Genomic DNA, 22,275 nt, shown 5'->3' with positions numbered 1-22,275 from the left:
TTGTTCCCATGGGTCTAGTTCATCCTGCAGCTTGGAGCCAGGCTTCTTGGGTTCAAATTCCAGTTCTGCCACTTCCTAGCTGGGAGACAATGGGCAAGTTGCTTAACCTCTCTGTGCCTCAGTTTCCTCATCTGTGAAATGGGGAGAATACCAGACCTTTCCTCATAGGGTTCCTGCAAGGGTTAAAGGAGCAAATAAATGTAAAACACTTATGCAGGGCTTGGCAGGTAGTAGGTGCTCAAAAACTAGCTATTTTCACTAGCTATTTTCACATTTATCCAAATGCCTGCTTTCTGTATACAACTGCAGTTTATCTCACTGAATTCTCACAACAACCCATTCAGGCCCACATTGTCCCTACTTTACAAATGAGGAAACAGGTTTAAAGTGGTTATGGGACTTGTTCAGAGTCAACAGCAAAGCTTGTAATAGTTTGCCTTCTGGGCAGCACCATCACCTAGCCCTGGGGCGGAAGTGTGACATCCTGGCTAAAGAATTTGTTTGCTCACTTTGATTCACACCCTTGTAAGTCTCTCTGGGCTTTCTGCTTATCAAAACCACAAAACCACATTTTTTATCCTGTAAACACCTAGAGGGCTGTGTGAGACAAGAGTTTCTGCAACTTGCTTGATCCTGAGAAAACTGCCTGAGGTGTTTGTTCAAAGGAGGGATCCTCGGGTATTTCTGCTAAGGAGGCAGATTCAGAAACAATGGGGGTGGGGCCTTGGATTTGTTTTTTGTTTGTTTCTTTTGGTGGTGGTGTTTGTTTGTTTGCCCTGGTGACCCGGAGTTCTAAAGATAAGTCAGATTTGGAAACTTTTGCTGCGTGGAATTAGAGTGCCCTCTGCTGTCGATGAGGAGGATGACAATAAAACGGACGGAGGCACTCCCAGGCTGTCTGGTCCCTTCCTCCTTCAGGTGTTTTTCCTGCCTCGAGTCTTTGTTCTACCCTTCGGGGTCACTATGTGCCCAGATCAGAGCTGGGCAGGGGCAAGGGGAGTAAAAGGAAGGCCAAGGCTCTCCATGATCTCACAGAATTTACAATCTAATTGAACTGACAAGACATCTTCAGGAAATCATGAGAAATGCATTCAGAAACACTGGATGGGGCTCCATCCGGCAACTATTTCCTGAGCATGAGCTGTGTCTGGAGCTCCACTAGCATAGGTAATAGCACTTGGGAGCCCTGGGCGCCCAGGGATAGAGATACCATGGTTCTTGCCATCTGTGGCTCACAGCCAGGTGGGGGTCCAGGGACAAACACCTGCGATGGGGGACAGAACTGTGGGCATCACGATAGCCTGGGGAATCTGGCTCATTGGGGGGGTGGGGAGGAGGTACCATTCAAATAAAAATAATGTTATTGTTTTTCTATTTTATATCTATGAAAATAAATATTCATGTTAAACTATTCAAATAATACAGACAAGGATAATCAAGAAAGTAAAAATCACCTGAAATCTTACCACCTAGCAATAACTGCAAATATACCTTTGAAGATCATCTTTCCACATGGCTCACTGTGGTTTATACTGATACACGTATACACACCCAGTCACTTCATTATACATGCAATATTTTATTGAGGTTTCTTTTCTTTCTTTCTTTTTTTTAAGCTTGGGAAGGTCCATTGTTTTTTAGGGTTTTTTTAATTAATATATCTATTTATTTATTTAGGCTGCGCCGGGTCTTAGTTGAGGTATCTTTAGTTGTGCCATGTGGACTTCTTAGTTGCAGCACGCATGAGGGATCTATTTCCCCGACCAGGGATCGAACCCAGGCCCCCTGCATTGGGAGCATGGAGTCTTACCCACTGGACCACCGGGGAAGTCCCCTTTTCTTTTTTATTAAGATCTTTACTGAGATATAATACATACACCATATGGCACTCATTTAAAGTATCAGTTCAATGGTTTTAGTAGATTATCATAGTTGGGCAACCATCATCATAAACTAATTTTTTCCCAATTTTATTGAGATATAGTTGACTTATAACATCGTATTAGTTTAAGGTGTACAACATGATTTGATATACGTCCATATATACTGTGAAATGATTACCACAATAAGTTTAGTTAATATCTATTACCTTGTAGATATTGTAGAGTTACAATTTTTTTGAGGTTTCTTTTCTTTATTTCTCTTCCTCTCCTCCTGCTATTGTTTTTGTTTTTCTTTATGCATTCCTCTCTGCCAAAGAGAACTGATGTTGACAGCTTGGAGTATGTCCTTTCACATCTTTCTCAAACACATACATACAACCACACTTATTGTTGATTTGCAGAGAACACTATTCAGTTCTCTGCCCTTTGATGCAAGGAGTGTACACACTTTGGGCTTCACCCCAGATCTACTAAAGGAACCCTTTGAGTGTGGAGTCAGGAATCTGAGTTTCTAATCTTCAACCCAAGGCTTTCTGTTGCTGCTGGTCCTGCTCCAGTGAGTTAGGGAAGGCTGGCTAGTGAAGGTTCATGTTGCTGTGAGAAGGAGAAGGGATCAGGAGGAGACCCAGGAGGATCTCGAGGTTCACAGGTGAGGGTCTCCAGAAAAACAGCTTGTGCAAAAGTCATAGATGGGACACAGTTTCAGGTATGCTCTGGAGATGGCAAATAGTGTGACTGGATAGAGAGTAGGCGGGGCTTAAGAGTCAAATAAAGTGGGTGGCAGGGACTCTTATGTGGAGAACTTTTGCAAACGAAGAAAACTCAGCCTGGGTAATGGGAGTGGAACGGCTGTTTTAGTAATCAGGTAATGATTATCATTCAGTAGTGGGGAGTGCTTACAATGTGCCAGGCACAGTGCTTTCTGTGTATTACTTCATTAATCCTCCTAACAACTCATGAGGCAGATAGCATTTTCATTATCATTGTACAGAAGAGCAAACTGAGGCACAGAGAGGTTAAGCAAGTTGCCCAAGGTCACAAAGCTGGTAAATGTCAGAGCCAGGCTCAAACCCAGGCAGTCTGGCTTTTAATCACTCTTTTATTCCCTCAGTACCTCAGTCTCCTCATCTGTAAAACCAACACAAAGGTGACAGGTCCAATGAGCAGAGTTACGCTTAACCAGAACAACAAAACAACGATGACAACAAAATAATAGTAACAAGTATTTAGTGAGAGTGAACTGCCTCCCCGAAAGAGGCAGTGTGGAATAGTGGTCAAGGGCTTGGATTCTGGCATCAGGGAGATCGGGATTCAAATCCTAGCTCTGCCAAGCACTAGCTGGCAGTTTACATAGCCTCCTAGAGCCTCAGTTTCCTCATCTGTAAAATGGGGCTAAAACCTGCCTCATGAGGCTGTTGAGATGTTAAATGAGAAAAAGCATGAAAATTGCATATACCAGCGACTGCTCAATAAATGTTAAACGGTTAAAAGGTTAAAGGTAGTGGGGCTGGGAGGAAGCACAGTCCAAGTATGAATACAGGTGGGCCCCGAGGTGGGGGTGGTGGGGTGGTAGGGGTGGCGATTAAATTCCAAGAGAGCCCTGAGATTGGCTGACGGGGCACCCCTCTTGCACCGCTTCCCAAGGCCAAGGAGAAGACTTGTGCCTTGCCAGAACTTCGGTTTTGCAAACATTTGCTCACTCAGTAGGCGAGAATGGTGATAAAGTTCACAACTACGTTTTACTGAACACCCTCTGTGTCCAAGAGCATCCCTTAGGTCCGCAGTTCCCAAACTACGCCTCGAGGTGCCCCTGGGAGCCGCAGAATATTTTAGAGGATTTTTGAAAGGAACACAGCGACATCTGTCGGCCACCTTGCGCTAGCTCAAGGTAGTTTGCAGTTTGAATGTTAGATGATGTCATAACTTTGTGAAGCTGGGTTTATGGCAGTTGTTCTAATAAAAAAAAAGTGGTATCATGCAAAAATGATTGTGGAACAGGAAATGAAGGTGGTCATGTCCAATCTAATTCCAAAGTTTGAGCAGTTGTGTAGAGCCCAACAAATCTCTGCATTAGGTGTACAAAGTTGTCTCAAGCAACCCTAGGAGATCTACACCTCTGTTTTATAAGTAAGTCATGAAAGGCGAACTCAGTGCCTGAGGCCACCCAGTGCGGGGTTGGAGTGTGTTTGCGGGGGGCCCGTGAAACGCACACTAGGTCCTGAGTGATTCTCAAGAAGGCAAAATGCCTCTCCCAACCTCTGAGTCTGTTTAGTTGTGTCCCCTGATTGTGGGGAAGGGCAGGCTGGGGGCTGGAAGTGCCGTTTCCATTGTCTGTTGCCAAGTATCAATAACCGACACCCTTCTCATTTTCAGAGGGAGCCCTAGTCGGGGTGGGGGGGGCAGGACAATAGCCTCTGTGTGTACTGGAGCTGAAGTTGGACCCTGAGGGTCTCTCTCCTTAGACACCCTAGAGGCTCCCCCCGCCCCACACCACTGTTCTCCTCCCAACTAAATCCACCTTCAGTCCCAGAGTCACCAGTTCAGCCACCTGGCTGCCGGGGCGGGGGCGGGGGGGGGGGACCCAGCAGTCAATGAGCCCAAAAGTTGGGCAAAGTACCCAGGCCCCACCCTGTCTGGCTCCGTCTTCTAGAGGATGGTCTCCGAGGGCAGCTGCAGGCAGCAAGCAGTCTCTTGGACAGGGTAGCAAGGAGGAGAGCCATGAAACTGCGAAGGGACAGCATGCAGCATCTTCCCTGTCCTTTAGCTGGACTTGAGAATTCTGCCCCCAGTAGTGAGCTGCCTGACCCCAAAGCTACTTGTGCTAGAGGAGAAGGGAAGCACTGAGAGCAATGTGGGGGGCCCACTTCCTCATGGGGCAACTGCCAGCATCATCCTGTGCAGAGGGCCGGGCTCTGGGAATAACAGTGCCTACTTCATAGAGTGGTTCTGAGCATTTCATACATTACTAAAGCCTGGTGTGGAGCTAAGTATACGTTGGGCGGTGTGCAATGAAATTTATTCATTCCACAAATATTACTGAGCACCTACTAAGTACGGATGAGGCAACATACTAAGCACTGCGAATACAGCAGTGAACAAGACAGACAAAAGCCCTGCCCTGGAGCGGGGGTGGGGGACCCGACACTCTAGCAGAGGCAGACAGACCATAAATAATAAACATCATACGTGTAAGTAAATTACAGAGCAGTGCTGTCCAACAGAGATAGAATGTGAGGCGCAAATGTAATTCAAAAGTTTCCAGTGGTACCATTATAAAAGTAAAAAGAAACAGGTGAAATTAAGTTTTCTAATTTTTAAAGTATTTAGTTTTAAAATTAAAAACTTTCACTCAATAGATCCAAAATATTATCATTTCAGCCAGAGGCATCAGCCACATTTCAAGTGCTCAGTGGCCGCACGGGCCTCACAGCTGCTGAGTGTGTCAGGTGAGTGCAAAAATGAAGCAGCCCCTTTCCCCCTGCTGGCCTAGCCTGGCCTGCAGGGAGGGCCTTCTGGCCAAGGGCGCCTTCTCCCTTCCACCATTGCCGAGCATGACCCTGCCTCTGCAGACCCCTGAGAGATGCCCCAGCCTGGGGGCAGCCCCTCAGCACCACCCTGCCTACTCCAGGCAATGGTGCACACCCCTTGTTCTGGGAGCTTAGGGCCACCCCAGGGGACAGACAGCAGGAATTTTTGTCCAGGCTCTTACCGGAAGAGGGAAGGGTGGGGGTTAGGGATGAGTTTTTGCCTAGGACTGGCATTAGTAGGAGGTGAGTGAGGGTTGGAACCTGCCTTTATTTAACATTTTGATATTTTTTGTTCATCACAGATTTTTGGCATTAATTTTTCAAACTAATGAAAAGTATATTTTATTGATTCATAGATCATAAAATTTGCCCTTTTAAACTGCAAACGTCAGTGGTTTTTAGTAAATTCACAGAGTTGTGTAACATCACCCCATCAATATTAGAACATTTCCATCATCTCCAAAGAAACCCTGTACCCATTAAGCAGCCATTCCCTGTGCCCACCCCCACCTCCCCAGCCCCCAGCAACCACGAATCTACTTTCTGTCTGTATGGATTTGCCTATTCTGGACGTTTCCTACACATGGAATCATACAATAGATGGCCTTTTGTGTCTGGCTTCTTTCACTTAGCATGATGTCTTCAAGATTCATGCCTACTGTAGCATGAATCAGGACTTCATTCCTTTTTATGGCCAAATAACATGCCATTGCACGGAGAGACCACATTTCTTCTATCCATTCATCCACTGATGGATATTTATGTTTTTTCTATTTTTTAGCTCTTGTGAATCATGCTGCTGAGAACATTCGCAGGCAAATTTTTGTGTGGACATTTCTTTTAAGTTCTTCTGGGTTTTGCATTAATTTTGAATTTTTAATAGAGTATATAAAAATATTTTTTCATCTTGATTTCATCTTGAGTTTTTTGACATCCCCTTAAAATTTGCACCTGCACCAAGTGCTTGACTGGCCACACTCTGCTCCCACTCCACAAATCTTGTCCCTGCTAGCTGTGTGACCTTGAGCGAGTTGCTTACCCTCTCAGAGCCTCAGTTTCCTCCTCTGTAAAATGGGCACAATCCCTGTACCTACTCTGTTAGGGGCTACACTGAGGTAATGACGCACGTTACAGACCCAGCCCACAGTAGACTTAGTCGACGCGTTTTCCCTCCTGGGAGGCCAGACTTTGGGGCTGGCAGTGGGGGGTCCTCAGATGGATGTGTCCTAGCCTTGCCCTTGAGGAATGTTGACCCAACAGCCTAGAACTCTGCTGCTTCTGTTCCCAAGGCTGTTGTTCTCTTGCCTCAGCCTGGCCCCCTACGAGGTCGCTGGGGGAGGGACCCAATGCTGGTCACCAGAAGGCCTCCCTGGCTCCCAGTACCTTCCATCCCAGCTGTCCTGGGCCCCCCACCGCTGCCTCCCCCGCCCTCCGCTCTGCCCACTCCCATGGAAGGCCACGGCTCCCTGTCCCTCTGTGCTGCCATGAGGCCTGCACTTTGCAGGGTGAAGTCCAAAGTTCAGTCCCTTCGCTAAGCACATGGATAAATATGAACCTTGGAGAATTTCCCCAGCTCCAATGTAAACAGAGCGGGCAGGGGCCCTGATTCACTGGCCACTGGGGCCAGGGTTGGGGGTTGGGGGTGCCCACAGGGCTTGGCTAGTGGGGTTTGGGGGGGCAGCGGGCGCAAGGAGCCTGGTTTGGGCCTGCCTGCTGGCCGGCCAGCACGGAGCCAGCCCACGCCGGGGGGGCGGGAGGCGGCCGGCTCAGTGGCCCTGGGCCGCGTGGCCCGCGCTAGTGGAGCCATGGTTTCTAAACTGAGCCAGCTGCAGACGGAGCTCCTGGCGGCCTTGCTCGAGTCGGGCCTGAGCAAAGAGGCGCTGATCCAGGCGTTGGGTGAGCCGGGGCCCTACCTGCTGGCCGGAGACGGTCCCCCGGACAAGGGGGAGTCCTGCGGTGGCGGCGGTCGAGGGGAGCTGGCCGAGTTGCCCAATGGGCTGGGGGAGACGAGGGGCTCCGAGGACGAGACGGACGACGAGGGGGAAGACTTCACGCCGCCCATTCTCAGAGAGCTGGAGAACCTCAGCCCCGAGGAGGCAGCCCACCAGAAAGCCGTGGTGGAGACCCTGCTGCAGTAAGGACCCCTCCCCTGTCCCCAGCTCCCAAGGAGCCCGGAGGGGCCCAGCCTCGGCTCCTGACCAGCCCTTGCCAGTCCAGAGTCCCATGGGCTGGTTGTCGGCAAGGGGGACAGGGCCCATTAGAGCTTGGAAGCGGGGGTGGGGTGGGGTCCTAGCTCGGAGGTTGGAGCCTGCAGCCCCTGACCCGGCCCTCTGCGGGGTCCCGAGTCTCCATGAGCCAAGGCTTTCAGCCCGGTGCTTGGGAAGTGGGGCATGCCCCAGGGGAGCCCCAAGATGGGGACAAAGCAGGAGAGTCCACGATTCTAGTCCCTGGACAACGGGGGTGGGGAGGCAGGGAATTTTTAGCTACCATGCCCATTTCTACTCCCCCAATCCCAACTTCCCTGCTAGGCACCCAGATGCACCAGTGGGGAGGGGGAGCCCAGGCTGGGGTTTTGGGGGCCCCGCTTGGCCTCCCCGGAACTTAAGCATTCAGTCAGCAGAACCCAGGTCTTTCTTACCTGAGGGAAATGGAGCCTTAGGAAGGGAGCTGCTCCCCTTTCCGGCACAGCCTCAGGCCATGCCCCTCACCAGTGGGTACCGTTAGAAGCCTCCCCACTCTGTACCCCACCCACTGGCTGGCTCCCCATCTCCCGGAGAACTGGGTGGGTCTGAGCCCGATGCCTCCCCTCTCCTCAGCAGAGCTGACCTGGTTACTAATTACCCACGGGCTTTATTATTTCTCTTTTGTTTTATAAATTTATAAATGGCAAAAGGCTCTGATAAGGCCTGTGATCATTAACTTGGAGGGCTGGTAGCCTGGGGAAGCCTGAGCCAACCAACTTCACACGGAGCAGGGGTGGGGGAGGTTGGAGGTGAGGGAAGGGGAACCTGGGGGCTGCAGGGACTGCCCCTCCCCTAAGGCTCTGTAACGTCTATCCTAACAGCCAGATGGGCACGTGCTGAGGTTTCACAGGTATCATTTCGGGTAGTGTTGAGAAGAACTCTGGAGGCACCTGGGGACAACTGCTCCGCAGATGAGGGAACTGAGGCTCAGAGGGGGACGGAGCTGGACTAAGGCCACCCAGCTGGGGCTCCACACCCACTCTCTTTGGTGCCCTCAGTCACCATGGCCGGGGCCAGGGGCCAGCTGGGGGTGGCTGGGGGTTCTGAGCAAGAGTCCCAAAGACCACCTCTTTTCTGTCCAAGGTCCTGACCCAGCTTGGGGCTGGGGAGGGCTGGATCCCTGCCTCAGGGAGCTCTCAGGGCCTGCCAGGCCTTGTGAGGGCCTGGGCAGGAGGCAGGGGAGTAGCCAGGGCCCCCTGACTTGGCAGGAAGAGGAGGGCAAAGGGCCCTGCCGCGTTGCAGGGGAGGGGCAGAGTCTGGCATCTCCAGACCCAGGGCGAGGGCAACCCGGACAAGGGTGGGGCAGGGCCAGACCTGCTCAGCGCCCCAGATGGGACTGGGGGCTTTCGGGGGGGAGTGGGGGCAGGGAGTGCCAAAGGCCTTACCTGGCTGGGTGGGGCCTCTTGATCAGCAGCCCCTTTGGTGGGATGATGGGTGGAGGGAAAGGCTTGATCCACAGCACTCGAGTGGGAAGCAGGGGTCAAAGTGCTCCCTGGGGACCAGCAGAGACCTGGAAGCTGAGGGAGAGAGGGGAGACATGGAGGAAGAGACAGGGCGTCAGGGGAGATGGAGAGAGAGGCCTGGAGAAGCAGAGTGGAGCGGACCAGCAGAGCTGGGAGGGAAGAGGGGCTGACACGCAGCTGGGAGAATGGGCTGGGGAGAGAGCGAGGCGCCCCAAGCTGCAAGGAGGCTGGAGTGCTTGCCTCCCGCCCCGATTGGGTTTTCTTTAATGCTAACAGCATGCTATTTACTTTCCATTTAAATTTGAGATGTTGCTATAAATTATCAACCAGCTCCTTGTTCCTGCGGGGTTTATAACTAACTACCTGGGTTACTTATTGTTCAGGTAACAAAAGGGATCTGAAAACGCCCCAAGGGGAAAAAGTGGGGCCTTGAGCCTCAGGGCACAGGCTGTAGAGGGGTGGGGGACCCCCATGAAGCCCTGGCCAGTGAAGGAGGTTGAGGCTGGAAAGGATGGTGAAGAGGTAGGGCTTCCCGTGGAAGCCAAGTGTGACCAAGTGTGACCCTGGGCAAGTCTCTTCTCCTCCTGCCTCCGTTTCCCTACCCGGACAATGAGTACAATTCAAACTCCCTGCCTTGATCCCCTGATCTCTTCCTGAGGGACCTCCCTCCCTCCCTCCCTTTCCTCCAGTTACACTACACTTTGCTGATTCCCACCTCAGGGCCTTTGCATGTGTTGTACCTTCTCCCCGAAACCCTCTTTCCAGATCTTCCTACGGTCGATTCCTTCTCTTTTTGCTCAAATGCCACCACAGTCACTCCCTCTTCCACTACTTCCATTGACTTTCCCCTGAAACTTATCATTACCTATTATTACCTTATTTGTCTGTTTTCTATCTCCTGCTATGACAACAGAAGCTCTTCCAGAGGCTTGTTCACTACTCAGACCCCTGATATACACCCCAGTGCTGACACACAGCATGAATGAATGAGGGACTAGGCTTCTCTGAGCCCTGGGGATGTCTGCTGTAATGGCCAAGGGAGTAACACGTTCCCAGGGCTCCTTCCTCAGTGTCCTCCTGGGCCCTCCTGTCCCTGAGCAGCTCAAACTCAATCTTGAGGGTCTCTGGTCCTCTCCATTGGGCAGCACCAAGGCACTGAGACCCAGGAAGACAGTGGCCAAGGTGGGGCAATCTGACATCCCTAACTGAGGCCAGCCTGCCTGGGCTTGAACCCCAGCTCTGCTCAGGCAGGCAATTTCACTTTTCTGAGTCCCAGTGTTCTCTGCAAGGCAGAGCTGATCACAATGCTTACCCACAGGGTAAGCATGTGAGTGCAACGAACAGTTGCTATTATCAGTGGTCCCATTTTACAGATGAGCAAACTAAAGCTCAGAGAGGCAAAGTGACCTGCCCAAAGTAACTCTTACAAAGCAGTAAGGCCAGGACTTGGACCCAGGTCCTCCTAATCCCACACTTTGCACAGGATCCTGAGGTGGCATGCCTGTCCTTGATACATTTATCTCCCTCTTTACCCTCCTGGGTCATTCTTGCTGTTAATGTCACCATCGACCACTTCCGCGTAGTGCTCGAGGACTCACGAAGCGCTTACAAGTGCATTAAGCTTGTTTTCTCCTCCTGACAACCTATGAAATATTATTAGCTCCCTATCACAGTTGAGGAAACTGAGGCACAGAAGTTAAGAAACTTCCCAGGGCCACCCGGAGAGTGAGTGGCAGAGCTGGGATTCACACTGAGAACTCAGCTCCCCGTCCGGATGAGTGGCCTTCAGGCTGGTCTCCCAGCTCTGAAGCCTTGGATCCACTGAAACCCCACGGGCCAGGGAGCAAGAGGCCCAAAGCCTCGAACCTCTGATTGACCCTAGAACTGGCAGGAGGCGGGAGGAGGGGGTTGTGGGCAGACCTTCACCTTTCCCGGGCCCTCTTCCCTCTGCTGTGGGGCTGGAGGTCCCAGGACTAGGTCGCTGATGATGATGATGATGGTAACAATATTGTTCCACTTACTGAGCACTTACTGTGTGCCTGGCCCTGTCCTCAGCATTTCACTCCTATTAGACACTCATTCAGTTCTCCCAACAGAGAACAGGGAGGCAGGCGTGAATTTCCCGCTGTGTTACAGGGGAGATGCGGGCCACATGCACATTGGGCACGAGGCCGCAGTGGTGGGATTTGAACCCAGGTTGGTTCGACTCTCAAACCCATTAGAGTGAAAGCAGGAGATGCCTGGAGACCTGGCCTCTTAGTTCTGCGTTGGGGAAAATGTCCTACAAAGAGCCATATTCTTGGAGACTGTGCGTGTGTGTGGGGAGGGGGGGGAGAGAAAGAGCAGAAAACAGAGAGACACAGAGACAGAAGGAGAGAGAGTGAGAGAAACAGACAGATAGAGACACATGGGGTCAGAAGGACAGAGACAGACAGTAAATCTTTAGTTTGAGCCAGGAGAGGCCCTGTTGAAGGAAGACTGGGCTCCTTCTCTCCGGAGAACAGACAGAGGGAGGGAGGATCTCTCAGGAGGGTGATGACTGCAGTTGGGGGAGGAGGGAGGCCATCGGGCAGCCCAGCCCCGGAGTCAGATAAACATGTTTGCCATGGAGCACAAGGCTGGACTTTGTCCTGCCCTTCCCTCCCAGCTCTGACTGGCACCCGGGGACCGGGGGAGGTGAGGCTCCTACGAAAGCAGGGAGATAGGGCTTGGGGAGAGGTTGGGGGGTTCAGGAAAGTGAAATATTCTTGAGTCCCAGCGAAGTCACCTTGGACAAGTGTTCACCTTTCTGAGCCTCGGTCTTCTCACCTGTGAAATGGGCATACTTCCTAGGGTTATTGTAAGATTTAAATGACCAGCCCTCACCTGGCTCACCATAAATACTCAAGAAACATGAATTCTCACGGCTATCATTTCTACACAAATGGGACTTTGCTGGACCGACTGCTGATCAACTATATCTGTCCCCACCTTCCATTCCTCCCTGCCTGTATGGGAACTGCTGATAAAAAAAGGAGGAAGTCAGAGGGCCAAAGTGGATGAAAGGCTCTGTGCCCTCATGTCTCGGAAGGGCATTGCCAAGGACGCAGGCGAGACTGGTTCTTTGAGGAAAGAGAGAAGGGCCAGGGGAGAAGGCAGTGTGGGGTGGGCTTCAGAGCACTGGGGGGTTTCTTTTCTTTTCTTTTTTTCACAATTCACTTTTAAACATTATATATGCATATGTAACATATTATATGATACTATATTATTGATACATAATTTATGAAGTACAGAAGAGTAACAGAGAAAACCCTCCCCTCTCACCCTGTCCCCAGCAACCAATCCGTGACTCCAGTTCATTCTGTATACTTCTGGTATTTCATGTGAACAAAGCAAATACGTAGAAATCTTCTTTTATCCCACTTAAAATTTTACACACATAGCACAACAGGCCTACCACACAAACTGTTCCATCTGGGCTTGTACAGAGCTTTCTCAGTGGGTTTTTATGGCTGCATTGTACAGAGGCATGCAATTTGGTTAATCAGCATCCTTTTGCTGGACGCTTAGGTTGTTTCCAATCTTTGGCTGTGGCAAACGACATGGACATGAATCACTTCCTACACATGCCATTTGTCACATATGCCTCAATTCTAGAAGCAAACTGCTGCATCAAGGCTGTGGGGACACAGGCTTAGGATCACACAGACCTGGGTTTAAATCCCAGCTCTGCCTGTTTCAGCACTGTTGTATCTGACACATGGTTGTAATAGAAGCTCAAGAGAGGATGAAGGGAAGAGAGGAGGGTTGAGACAGAGCAGAAGAGGGAGAGAGAAGAATTTCTATTGTACAGGCAACCTGACCCCTTCCATTCCCCACAGTGAGCGGAGAACAGGAGATTGAGCCACAGGTGGCCTCAGGTCCCCTTGAATCCCTCGAGTCAGAGAACTGAGCCCACAGAGTGGGATTCCGTGCTCAGACATGCTCATTTTTCTTACAAGGCCTTGGGATGCCAGCCCCTAACCGCTTCACCTGGGACTCTGTTGAGAAATTAGCCACCCGCCTCAGTGCTGTGGGGAGACTGGCTGCGCCACCATCTAGGGTTTAGTGCAGATTTTCAGGAGGCGTTTTGACGCTATGTGATTTTTATCTGACAGACTGACTTAGAACCAAATCCTTTAAGCTGGGGTGGGACTCTACTGGGCTAACCCTGTGACCTTCGGCAAGAGATACAAGTGACACAGTGCTCTGAGCCTCAGTGGCCCTGGATGTAAAGTGGGAGAATCATGTTTCTCTCATTTTCAGACCCAAATTTTTTTCCAGTAGATCTCTCTCATCTATCCATCCATCCACCCACCCATCCACCCATCCATCTAACATCTACCCATCAACATCCCATCTATCCATCCATCCATCCATCCTCTCACCCACCATCCACCATCAATGCACTGACCATCCCATTACCCACCCATCCACCCATCCATCCACACATCCACTCATTCATTTATGCATTCACCAAGGGCACACTCTATGTCAGGCCTATTTTGGGTGCTGAGAACCAGACAGTTCCTGCCCTCCAGGTGTTTATAGTCTATCACAGTGGTTAAGACACAGCCACAAATAACATTTCTAGGTAGAATTGCGGGGGGGGGAATCTTTAAAGGAGGCACGAAGATGAGTGCCCTCCCCATCTGGCTTGTGCAGCTTCCCGGGGGAGTCTGTTTTTGTCTACATCTGTATCCATGTCTCTGTGTGTCTGTGTTTCGAAACCTTTATCTGTTCCTATGTCTGTGTGGGACTGGTTGGGGCCTGTGTCCACATGTCTGCCATGTGTATGTGTCTGCAAGTCTCTGTCCCCATGTCCTTGTGTCCTGGCATGAGTGCCCATACCTCCTGTCCCTGACTCTAGGTACAGGCTCCTGGGTTCCGCGCCTGCTTCCATCTACCATCCTCACCCCCCGGTGGACAGGGCTCCCAGCACCCACCCTGGGCTGAGCAGCCTGTCCTTGTCCCCCCGCCTCCACCCCCAGGGAGGACCCATGGCGTGTGGCTAAGATGGTCAAGTCCTACCTGCAGCAGCACAACATCCCGCAGCGGGAGGTGGTCGACACCACCGGCCTCAACCAATCTCACCTGTCCCAGCACCTCAACAAGGGCACCCCCATGAAGACACAGAAGCGAGCCGCCCTGTACACCTGGTACGTCCGCAAGCAGCGAGAGGTGGCCCAGCGTAAGTAATAACCGACTGCAGCCCTGTCTTCCCGGCAGGTCCTGGGACTACCCGCAGCTCGAGGGTGGGAGCTGGAAGCCTCCCACCCCATTCCTCGGACAGGCAGACTGAGAGGAAGTCGGGAGGATTCAACCAGCATGTATCAGCTGTTCTGCGCAAGGCGCTCTAGGGGAGGGGAGGAGGGTTGGTCTTGGGCATCCTCTTTGGGTGGGTGAACTGGGCCCCTGCCTTCCAAGAGCTCCCTGTGTAGAGGGGAAGCAGGAGAACAAATCATTATGATTCGGTGAGACAAGTATTATAATGTGATAACACCAGCAACAAAAGCTAGTGTTTATGGAGCAGTCAACGTGCGCCAGGCCCAGGGCAGGGCACTACAGAAAGTGCTTCCAAGGTTGAGCTGGTGGAGGAGGAGAGAATAATCTCTTCCTCAGGGAGGCAGGGGCATCAGGAAGGATCAACTAGAAGTATGATCTTTTGACTAAGTCTTAAAGTGTGAGTTGAATTTTGACCCATGAAGATGCAGGGATGGGGTTTCAGGCAGAAGGAAGGGCAGTAGAGGCTCCGAGGTGAGGTGTGTGCTTAGGGAACCCGGGCCTCATGCTCCACAAAATCCTAAGTGCACTTCCACACTTTTGAGCCTAAGTGTAAAAAAAAAAATCTTTTTGATGTTTCTTTTATAATTATCCAGGTTTTCAAGGTAATACACACTGAATTTATAAAAAAATAGAAGTAAAGATTTTACAATAAAAATTAGGTGTCCTTCTCCTAAGGCAGCCACTGGCATTCCTGGTCTCATACGTAACCATCCAGGGGTACTGTATGTATATACTAGCCATATACATATTTCCCCTGCTCTTTGAAGGGCTACTAGCTGTTCTGTTATTTGGAGGTGCCATTAACTGGCCTCCTACCAAAGAACCAGCTGAGAAAGTGTCTGGGTCTCTTCTCTCCTGGCTAATACTTATACTTTAAGCTTGATTTTCAAGTCTGCAATGTTGAAAATAGCGCGGAACCTACTCGGGAGATACAGTTCAAGTTTCTGCTCTACTGTGCGACCCTGGAAAAATATTTAACCTCCCTGATCCTCAGATGCCTCATCTATAAAATGGGATGGCATATGTGTCAAATGTGAACAAATGCTGATGCTTACCTGGAGCCTTGTATTGAGGACTGTGAGATTATATCTTGGCCCGGTAGCAAAGTACACAGGGGTTGATTAGTGATGTCTCCCTTGGACACAGGTTAGGAAAGGGGTGGTGTGTGTGCTGTGTGTCTGTCATCACTGGATTAGATGATTTCTAAGTTCTAGCTGTAAGCTCCTCTGGCTCAGCATCCTAGGAATGAGAAAGAACCACGGGCATGGTTAGGTGAACCAATTCCAGCATGGTGAACCAATGCTGGAAGGTGGGATTGGCCAGTGTTTTATTAATGGCTCTCTGTGCCCACAGAGTTCACCCACGCAGGGCAGGGTGGGCTGATTGAAGAGCCCACGGGCGATGAGCTACCAACCAAGAAGGGTCGGAGAAACCGTTTCAAATGGGGCCCAGCATCCCAGCAGATCCTGTTCCAGGCCTATGAGAGGCAGAAGAACCCCAGCAAGGAGGAGCGGGAGGCGCTGGTGGAGGAGTGTAACAGGTAGAATGGCTGGTGGTCAGCAGGGCTGGTTTGGTCTGGGCTGGGGGAAGGCGAGGGGGGCTCTGGGTCCTGAGGGAGGCTCCCCAGGTTTTGAGAGCTCCTGCTGTTGGCCCAGGAGTTCTCAGCTCCTGTTCAGTGTCTGACACCTAGCTCCATTCCTGGCACCACCACCCCCCACCGACCCAAGCAGCCCTTGAGTGGCTGCTCGTCTCACTCATCCTCACTACAACCCTACACTTACTGGGCTCACTCTATAACTGAAGAGATTAAGAGAGGCTAAGTCACTTGCTCAAGGTTGCACAGCAGACTGGGCTCGGAACCCAGGTCTGCCAGCCTCAGCAAATACTCAGGTAGAGCCCTACTTCTCAGAACCCTCCCCCCAGCCCCAGGGGAGGGTTCTTCTGTGCCTGATCCAGAGGCTCATGAGTGGCCATTTCTGCAGGGCGGAGTGCATCCAGAGGGGGGTGTCACCCTCACAGGCGCAGGGGCTGGGCTCCAACCTCGTCACAGAGGTGCGCGTCTACAACTGGTTTGCCAATCGGCGCAAGGAAGAAGCCTTTCGGCACAAGCTGGCTATGGACACGTACAGCGGGCCGCCACCAGGGCCAGGCCCAGGCCCTGCGCTGCCTGCCCACGGCTCCCCTGGCCTGCCCCCACCGGCCCTCTCCCCTGGTAAGGTCCACGGTGAGTGCCATGTGGGCAGGGGGATTGGGACGGTGGGTAGAGGGAATATGGGGGTGGGTGGGAGAGTTGGGGAGCACCACCCCAGTGGCAGCAGCCACCCAAACCTCTTAGCACTTCCTTACAGCTCCAACCCCACTCTATTTGCACTGTTCTATCTACTCCACTCCTCTCCATTCCATTGACCACTCAACTTCACCCACTGTACTCCATTCCATCCACTCCACCCTCACTTGCTTTCAGTTACTTCAACTCATTCCAGATCAAACCAACTCAGTTCATTTCAGCTCAGTTCAATTCAATTCAATTCAGTTCAACTCATTATAATCTAATTTAGTTCATTTAAATTTGGAATAGTTTGATCCAATCCAATTCCCAATTGATTCAGTGTAACTAAATGCATTTCAAGGAAATTCAGTTAATTTTCTATCAGTTCAATTTCAATTCAATTCGATTCAATTCGACTCAATCAAACTCAATTCATTTCTGGTTTGATTCAATGATACTCAGTTTCATTCAACTAATTCCAATTCATTCTATTTAACTCAAGTTTGCTGTGGTTTAATTTCATTACCGTCAATTCAGTGTGGCTCAGTTGTCTTTTTTTTTTTGGCCACACTGCACTGCACGGCATGCGGGATCTTACCCCGACCAGGGATCAAACCCCGTGACCACTGCAGTGGGAGCGCAGAGTCTTAACCACTGGACTGCCAGGAAAGTCCCTGGCTCAGTTGTATTTTATTGAGCACCTACTTGTGTTCAAGGAGTTGGAAGCAACCAGCACAGGGCCTGGCAAGAAGTGGACACTCAAGCAAAGTCTGCTGGCTGCATAAAGATGGGGTGGGGGGTCTGCGCAAACCAATGCAGTTTGGAATGATGGGGGCCATGGAGGCGGGCAGGGAAGTGGGGTGCTGAGGCTGGACACTGCTCCCGCTCCAGGAGTGCGCTATGGACAGCCTGCAACCAGTGAGGGGGCGGAAGTGCCCTCAAGCAGTGGTGGTCCCTTGGTGACAGTGTCTGCACCCCTGCATCAAGTGTCCCCCACGGGTCTGGAGCCCAGTCACAGTCTGCTGAGCACAGAAGCCAAATTGGTGAGTGTCCTGCCCCATCTCTCCCCCACGACCCCCGCCAATCTCCCTTTGGCTGGAAGATTCTGGAGCAGTCCCCAGGGAGGTAGGGTGGGACCCCACCTGACTCAGTTTGGCTTCCCCTCCAAGGTCTCGGCCACTGGGGGCCCCCTGCCCCCTGTCAGCACCCTGACAGCACTGCACAGCTTGGAGCAGACATCCCCGGGCCTCAACCAGCAGCCCCAGAACCTCATCATGGCCTCGCTTCCCGGGGTCATGGCCATAGGGCCTGGTGAGCCTGCCTCCCTGGGCCCCACGTTCACCAACACGGGCGCCTCCACCCTGGTCATTGGTAAGCTGGTGGGGTGAACGGGGGCATCTGGGTGAGGGGCTCATGGGACTCCCACAGAATCCAGGAGCAGGATGGGCCACTGGGACTCATTCCTTCATGTATTTATTGAGTGCCCACTCCGTGCTCCACCGGTGATACATGAGTGGACCGAACAGCCCCAAATCTCAGCCACCCAAGTGGGGAGGCAGACAATAAGCAGAATATGGGTTGGCCAAAAAGTTGGTTCAGGTTTTTCCCAACAGCTTACAGAAAACCCCGAACGAACTTTTTGGCCAATCCAATACATAAGTTATATAGTACCTTAAAAGGGAAAACAGCTATGGGAAAACAGAGCAGAGCAAGGGGGACTGAAGTTTTCTAGGTTTTAGTTTGTTTTTAAAAAGCCCAGAAAAACTTTATTCAAAACTATTATGCAGAAGCTCAATATATAAGACAGACAGGGAGCTGCTGGGAGCCGGGTACTGAGTTAAGCCCCAGGGCCTTTGCATTGTTGTGGAACCCCAGGGCTCCAGGGACCCTAGTTTGACACACCCCCTGCCCTTATGACGAGCTAGCAGCTCAGAGAGGGAGTTAACTTGCCAGGGCTGTAACTTAGTGAAGGTTCCTAGTACAAGGCTGTTTCCTGGTTACCTTGTCCCCCCCTCCTACCCACTGGCCCTAGGAGGGAGGGATGGTGCCCCTGGGGGTCAGGGCTGGGCCTGGGGAGGCCATGGAGGCGGCAGGAGGTCTGGCTGACTCCTGCCCCTCCCGCTCCAGGCCTGGCCTCCACACAGGCACAGAGCGTGCCGGTCATCAACAGCATGGGCAGCAGCCTGACTACCCTGCAGCCCGTCCAGTTCTCGCAGCCTCTGCACCCTTCCTACCAGCAGCCGCTCATGCCCTCTGTGCAGAGCCACGTGGCCCAGAGCCCCTTCATGGCCACCATGGCCCAGCTGCAGAGCCCCCATGGTGAGCACCCCTCGGCCCCCCTGCTGGGGGAGGTGGTGGGAGAGGCTGGCTGTCATTGAGCCCAGGGGAAGAGGGCGTCTTAGCAGATGCTGTGGTCTGTGTGTGTGTCTGATTCCAGTGTGAGTGCTTCTGTGACGGGGGCTCTGCGGGTGCTCAGGTGAGCGTCTGTGGGCTGGAATACGTTTCAGTGTGTGAAGCCATGTGGCTGCGTGTGCACGCACATGGGTTTGTGTGAGCGGGTGTTTGTATGTGCACACGCACGTGTGCCCTTGGGGCCATATGTATTTCTCAGCTTTTAGAAAGGTAATGTGGTGCATACACCATGAATGACACAACACTCCCAGCAGGGCTTGGGGCAACACCCTGTCATCAAACACCATGATTCCTGCAACAAAAGGTAGAATTCCACGAAGTGGGTTAATAAAGACTCAGCCTCACATCAGGTTCAGGTCAGATTTTGCCACCAAATGAGCTCTAGTGCCAACCAGACAAAAACCTGTTGGCTTTCAGACCTTTCTGGAACTTGGACTCTTGGATAAGGGCCTGTGGACTTGAACATCTGTGTATTTGGTTGAGGGCACCATTTATGTGTGTATGTGGGTGGTTGTGTTTTCATCTGAGTCCATGTGAGAATACGTGATTTATGTTGTTTTCTACTGGCATCTGTGTGTGTATTTGTGGGGCTGGAGACTGCAGGTGAAATTCTGGGTTAGACTGTGGAGAGGGGTCCTGGAGATGCAGAAATGCTGCCCCCTCCTCAACCCCTAACAGGAGCCCTGGCCTTTCCCTCCAAGGCCGGTACTTAGTGCCCTAACAGCACCTGTGCCTCCCGTTGCCCTTCACACCTGTCCTCTCGAGGTGACCGCAGGGGCTGGGTTTGGGTTCCCGGCCTCGCCCAGGCTCCTCTCCACCGAGACAGGTGGAGCAGGCCCCTGCGGTTGGGGAGAACGTCCAACCCCTCTACCTGGAGCTCCCAGTTTTGGAAATCAGCCCTGAGTCCCCAGCCACTGCCCTACTGGGCTGCTCACCAGGCCCACACCCCAATTTCCCCGAGCCCCCCACCTTGAGGCCCTCCTGGGAGGGGTCCAGCCCAGCCCAGGTGCCAAGTCTGTGTCCTCCTCTCTTCTCCCTCCCTCCCGGCCAGCCCTCTACAGCCACAAGCCTGAGGTGGCCCAGTACACCCACACGGGCCTGCTTCCACAGACCATGCTCATCACCGACACCACCAACCTGAGCGCCCTGGCCAGCCTCACGCCCACCAAGCAGGTAAGGCCCAGGCCTGCCCCGGCCCCTCCCTGGGTCCTGCCCCAGCGCACACCCTGGGGGCTCAAGAGCTGCCCTTCTGCCAGGTCTTCACCTCAGACGCTGAGGCCTCCAGTGAGTCTGGGCTTCACACACCAGCGTCCCAGGCTGCCACCATCCACATCCCCAGCCAGGACCCTGCTGGCATCCAGCACCTGCAGCCCACCCATCGGCTCAGCGCCAGCCCCACTGGTGAGTGGCCTTTCCCTGCCCCCCCACCGCCGTCCCCATAGCTGGGGAGGAAGTCGTGGGCAGCAGACGGGGGGCAGGGAGGGGGTAAATGCGAGGGGGCACCTGTGCTCCCCTGAAGTGAGCCGAGGGGGGTGTGAAACCACAGGAAATGGGCCTGTCTCACAAGAACATCTATTAACTCAGTTGAGGAAAAGGATAAGCGGAAGAGGTGGTAGGGGGTAGTCAGGAGGTAAGAACTGGGCTTGCTGGGGACCAGAAGTGACTCATGGATGTGTTGCTTTAGCTCAGGGTTAAGCATTTTTTTGAATTCGTTGCCAACAGCTAAAAATTAAGAGCTTTCATAGACTTCTGGCTCCTCTTGCAAAGTCGGAAGGACTCGTGTTGCCCCGTGGCAACCACAGAGTGCGGGCTCTCCAGCCCACCACGTCCCACCCAACCCACACATTTCCATTCCCTGAAGACCTGAGTCTGCAGCCCACAACGTCAGGGTGAAGAGCAGGCACTTTGGAGTCAGGCTGCCGGGCTTTGAGACCCAGGGCAGCCACTTGCTAAGTGTGAGCTTCAGCATCCTCCATCCAGCCCTGGTGGCTACAGGGACAGTCACTGAGGGCTCCACGGTCCAGGCTCTGTGCTCTACCCATGAGGTGTGTGTTGGCATCCCCGTTTCACAGATGAGAAAGCACTCAAGGAGAGGGACTTGGTAGCGCTTCCAACAGCCACTAGGTAGTGGGGCCAGGACCTGAGCCCAGGTCCAAACTCAAAGCCCATTCATGCTCTCTTGAGGGTTCTCCTGAGACGCAGAACCAATAGGAATACACACACACACACACATATATTTAAGGAACTGGCTGATACGACTGTGAGGGCTGGCGAGTCTGAGAGCTGCAGGGTAGGAAGTGACGCTGCAGTCTCCTTCTCCAGGAAACCTCAGCCTTTGCTCTTGAGGCCTTCAACTGATTGGATGAGGGCCACCCACATTATCAAGGGAACTCTCCTTTACTTAAAGTCAACTGACGTAGGTGTTAACTACATTACAAAATACCTGCACAGCAACGCCTGCGCTGGGGTTTGGCTCAATGACTGGGTACTAAAAGGCAGGCGAGCTAACGCATAAAACTAACCACAACACTGGCTCACCAGCGCTTCTGTGATGTTCCCACTAAAATGTGCTGGGAAGGCCACTCCCTCGCGGCCCTGGAGCCTGGCAGGGGGTTAACAAGGCCCGAGGGCAGAGGTGTGACTCTGGGGTCCGGTCACCTGCTGAGATTCAGGAGGTGGCGAGGTGCCACTTTCCCATCCCGAGCACCCCTTAGGGATGGTGGGCGGGGAGGGGTCGGGACGGGCGTGGCAGGCAGCCAGCGGCCTCCTCTGCCTCTGCAGTGTCCTCCAGCAGCCTGGTGTTGTACCAGAGCTCCGACTCCACCAACGGCCATAGCCACCTGCTGCCATCCAACCACAGCGTCATTGAGACCTTCATCTCCACGCAGATGGCCTCTTCCTCCCAGTAACCATGGACACGGCCTCCCAGGGGATGGGCCCTGGAGCCTACACAGCCTGCTGGAGGGGTGACCAAGACATTTGAGCCTGTAAAACTTTCACTGCCCCCAGGCTGCTGCTCTTCCCTGGAAAACTGTGCCTCAGTCCCCACCCTGTTCCCCTCAGAAAAGGGGGGTGCTCCGAGGCGCCCCAACCCGAGGAGGGCTGCTTCAGTGCACAAGAGGGAACCGTGCAGAGCTTGGAAGCAGAGCTTGTTCCTGGTGGGACTCGGGAGGG

General features: G+C 52.6%; 1 protein-coding gene across 3 annotated transcripts; it reads left to right on the top strand.

The window, feature by feature from the left end:
* Nucleotides 1-2,962: 2,962 nt before the first annotated feature.
* Nucleotides 2,963-22,010, top strand: HNF1A (HNF1 homeobox A; the record flags this gene model as incomplete). Of its 3 annotated transcripts, none has more annotated exons than XM_082853282.1 (10): nt 2,963-7,544; nt 14,126-14,325; nt 15,774-15,960; nt 16,403-16,632; nt 17,581-17,732; nt 17,859-18,060; nt 18,817-19,008; nt 20,153-20,274; nt 20,358-20,502; nt 21,883-22,010. In XM_082853282.1, the coding sequence occupies exons 1-10, from the start codon at nt 7,216-7,218 to the stop codon at nt 22,008-22,010; spliced, it is 1,887 nt and encodes a 628-aa protein (XP_082709408.1). In that variant the 5' UTR covers nt 2,963-7,215. The 3 variants fall into 3 exon arrangements, with proteins under 3 accessions (XP_082709408.1, XP_082709407.1, XP_082709409.1); XM_082853281.1 differs by having other exon boundaries at nt 16,403-16,644; XM_082853283.1 differs by having other exon boundaries at nt 16,403-16,644; nt 20,358-20,506; nt 21,833-22,010.
* Between the last annotated feature and the right edge of the window lie 265 nt (nt 22,011-22,275).

The sequence above is a fragment of the Leucopleurus acutus genome (assembly GCF_964270905.1).
Source record: "Leucopleurus acutus genome assembly, chromosome: 13".
Classification (NCBI taxonomy): domain Eukaryota; kingdom Metazoa; phylum Chordata; class Mammalia; order Artiodactyla; family Delphinidae; genus Leucopleurus; species Leucopleurus acutus.
Note: the sequence above shows the minus strand (reverse complement) of the source record. Positions and strands in the feature narration are given on the sequence as shown.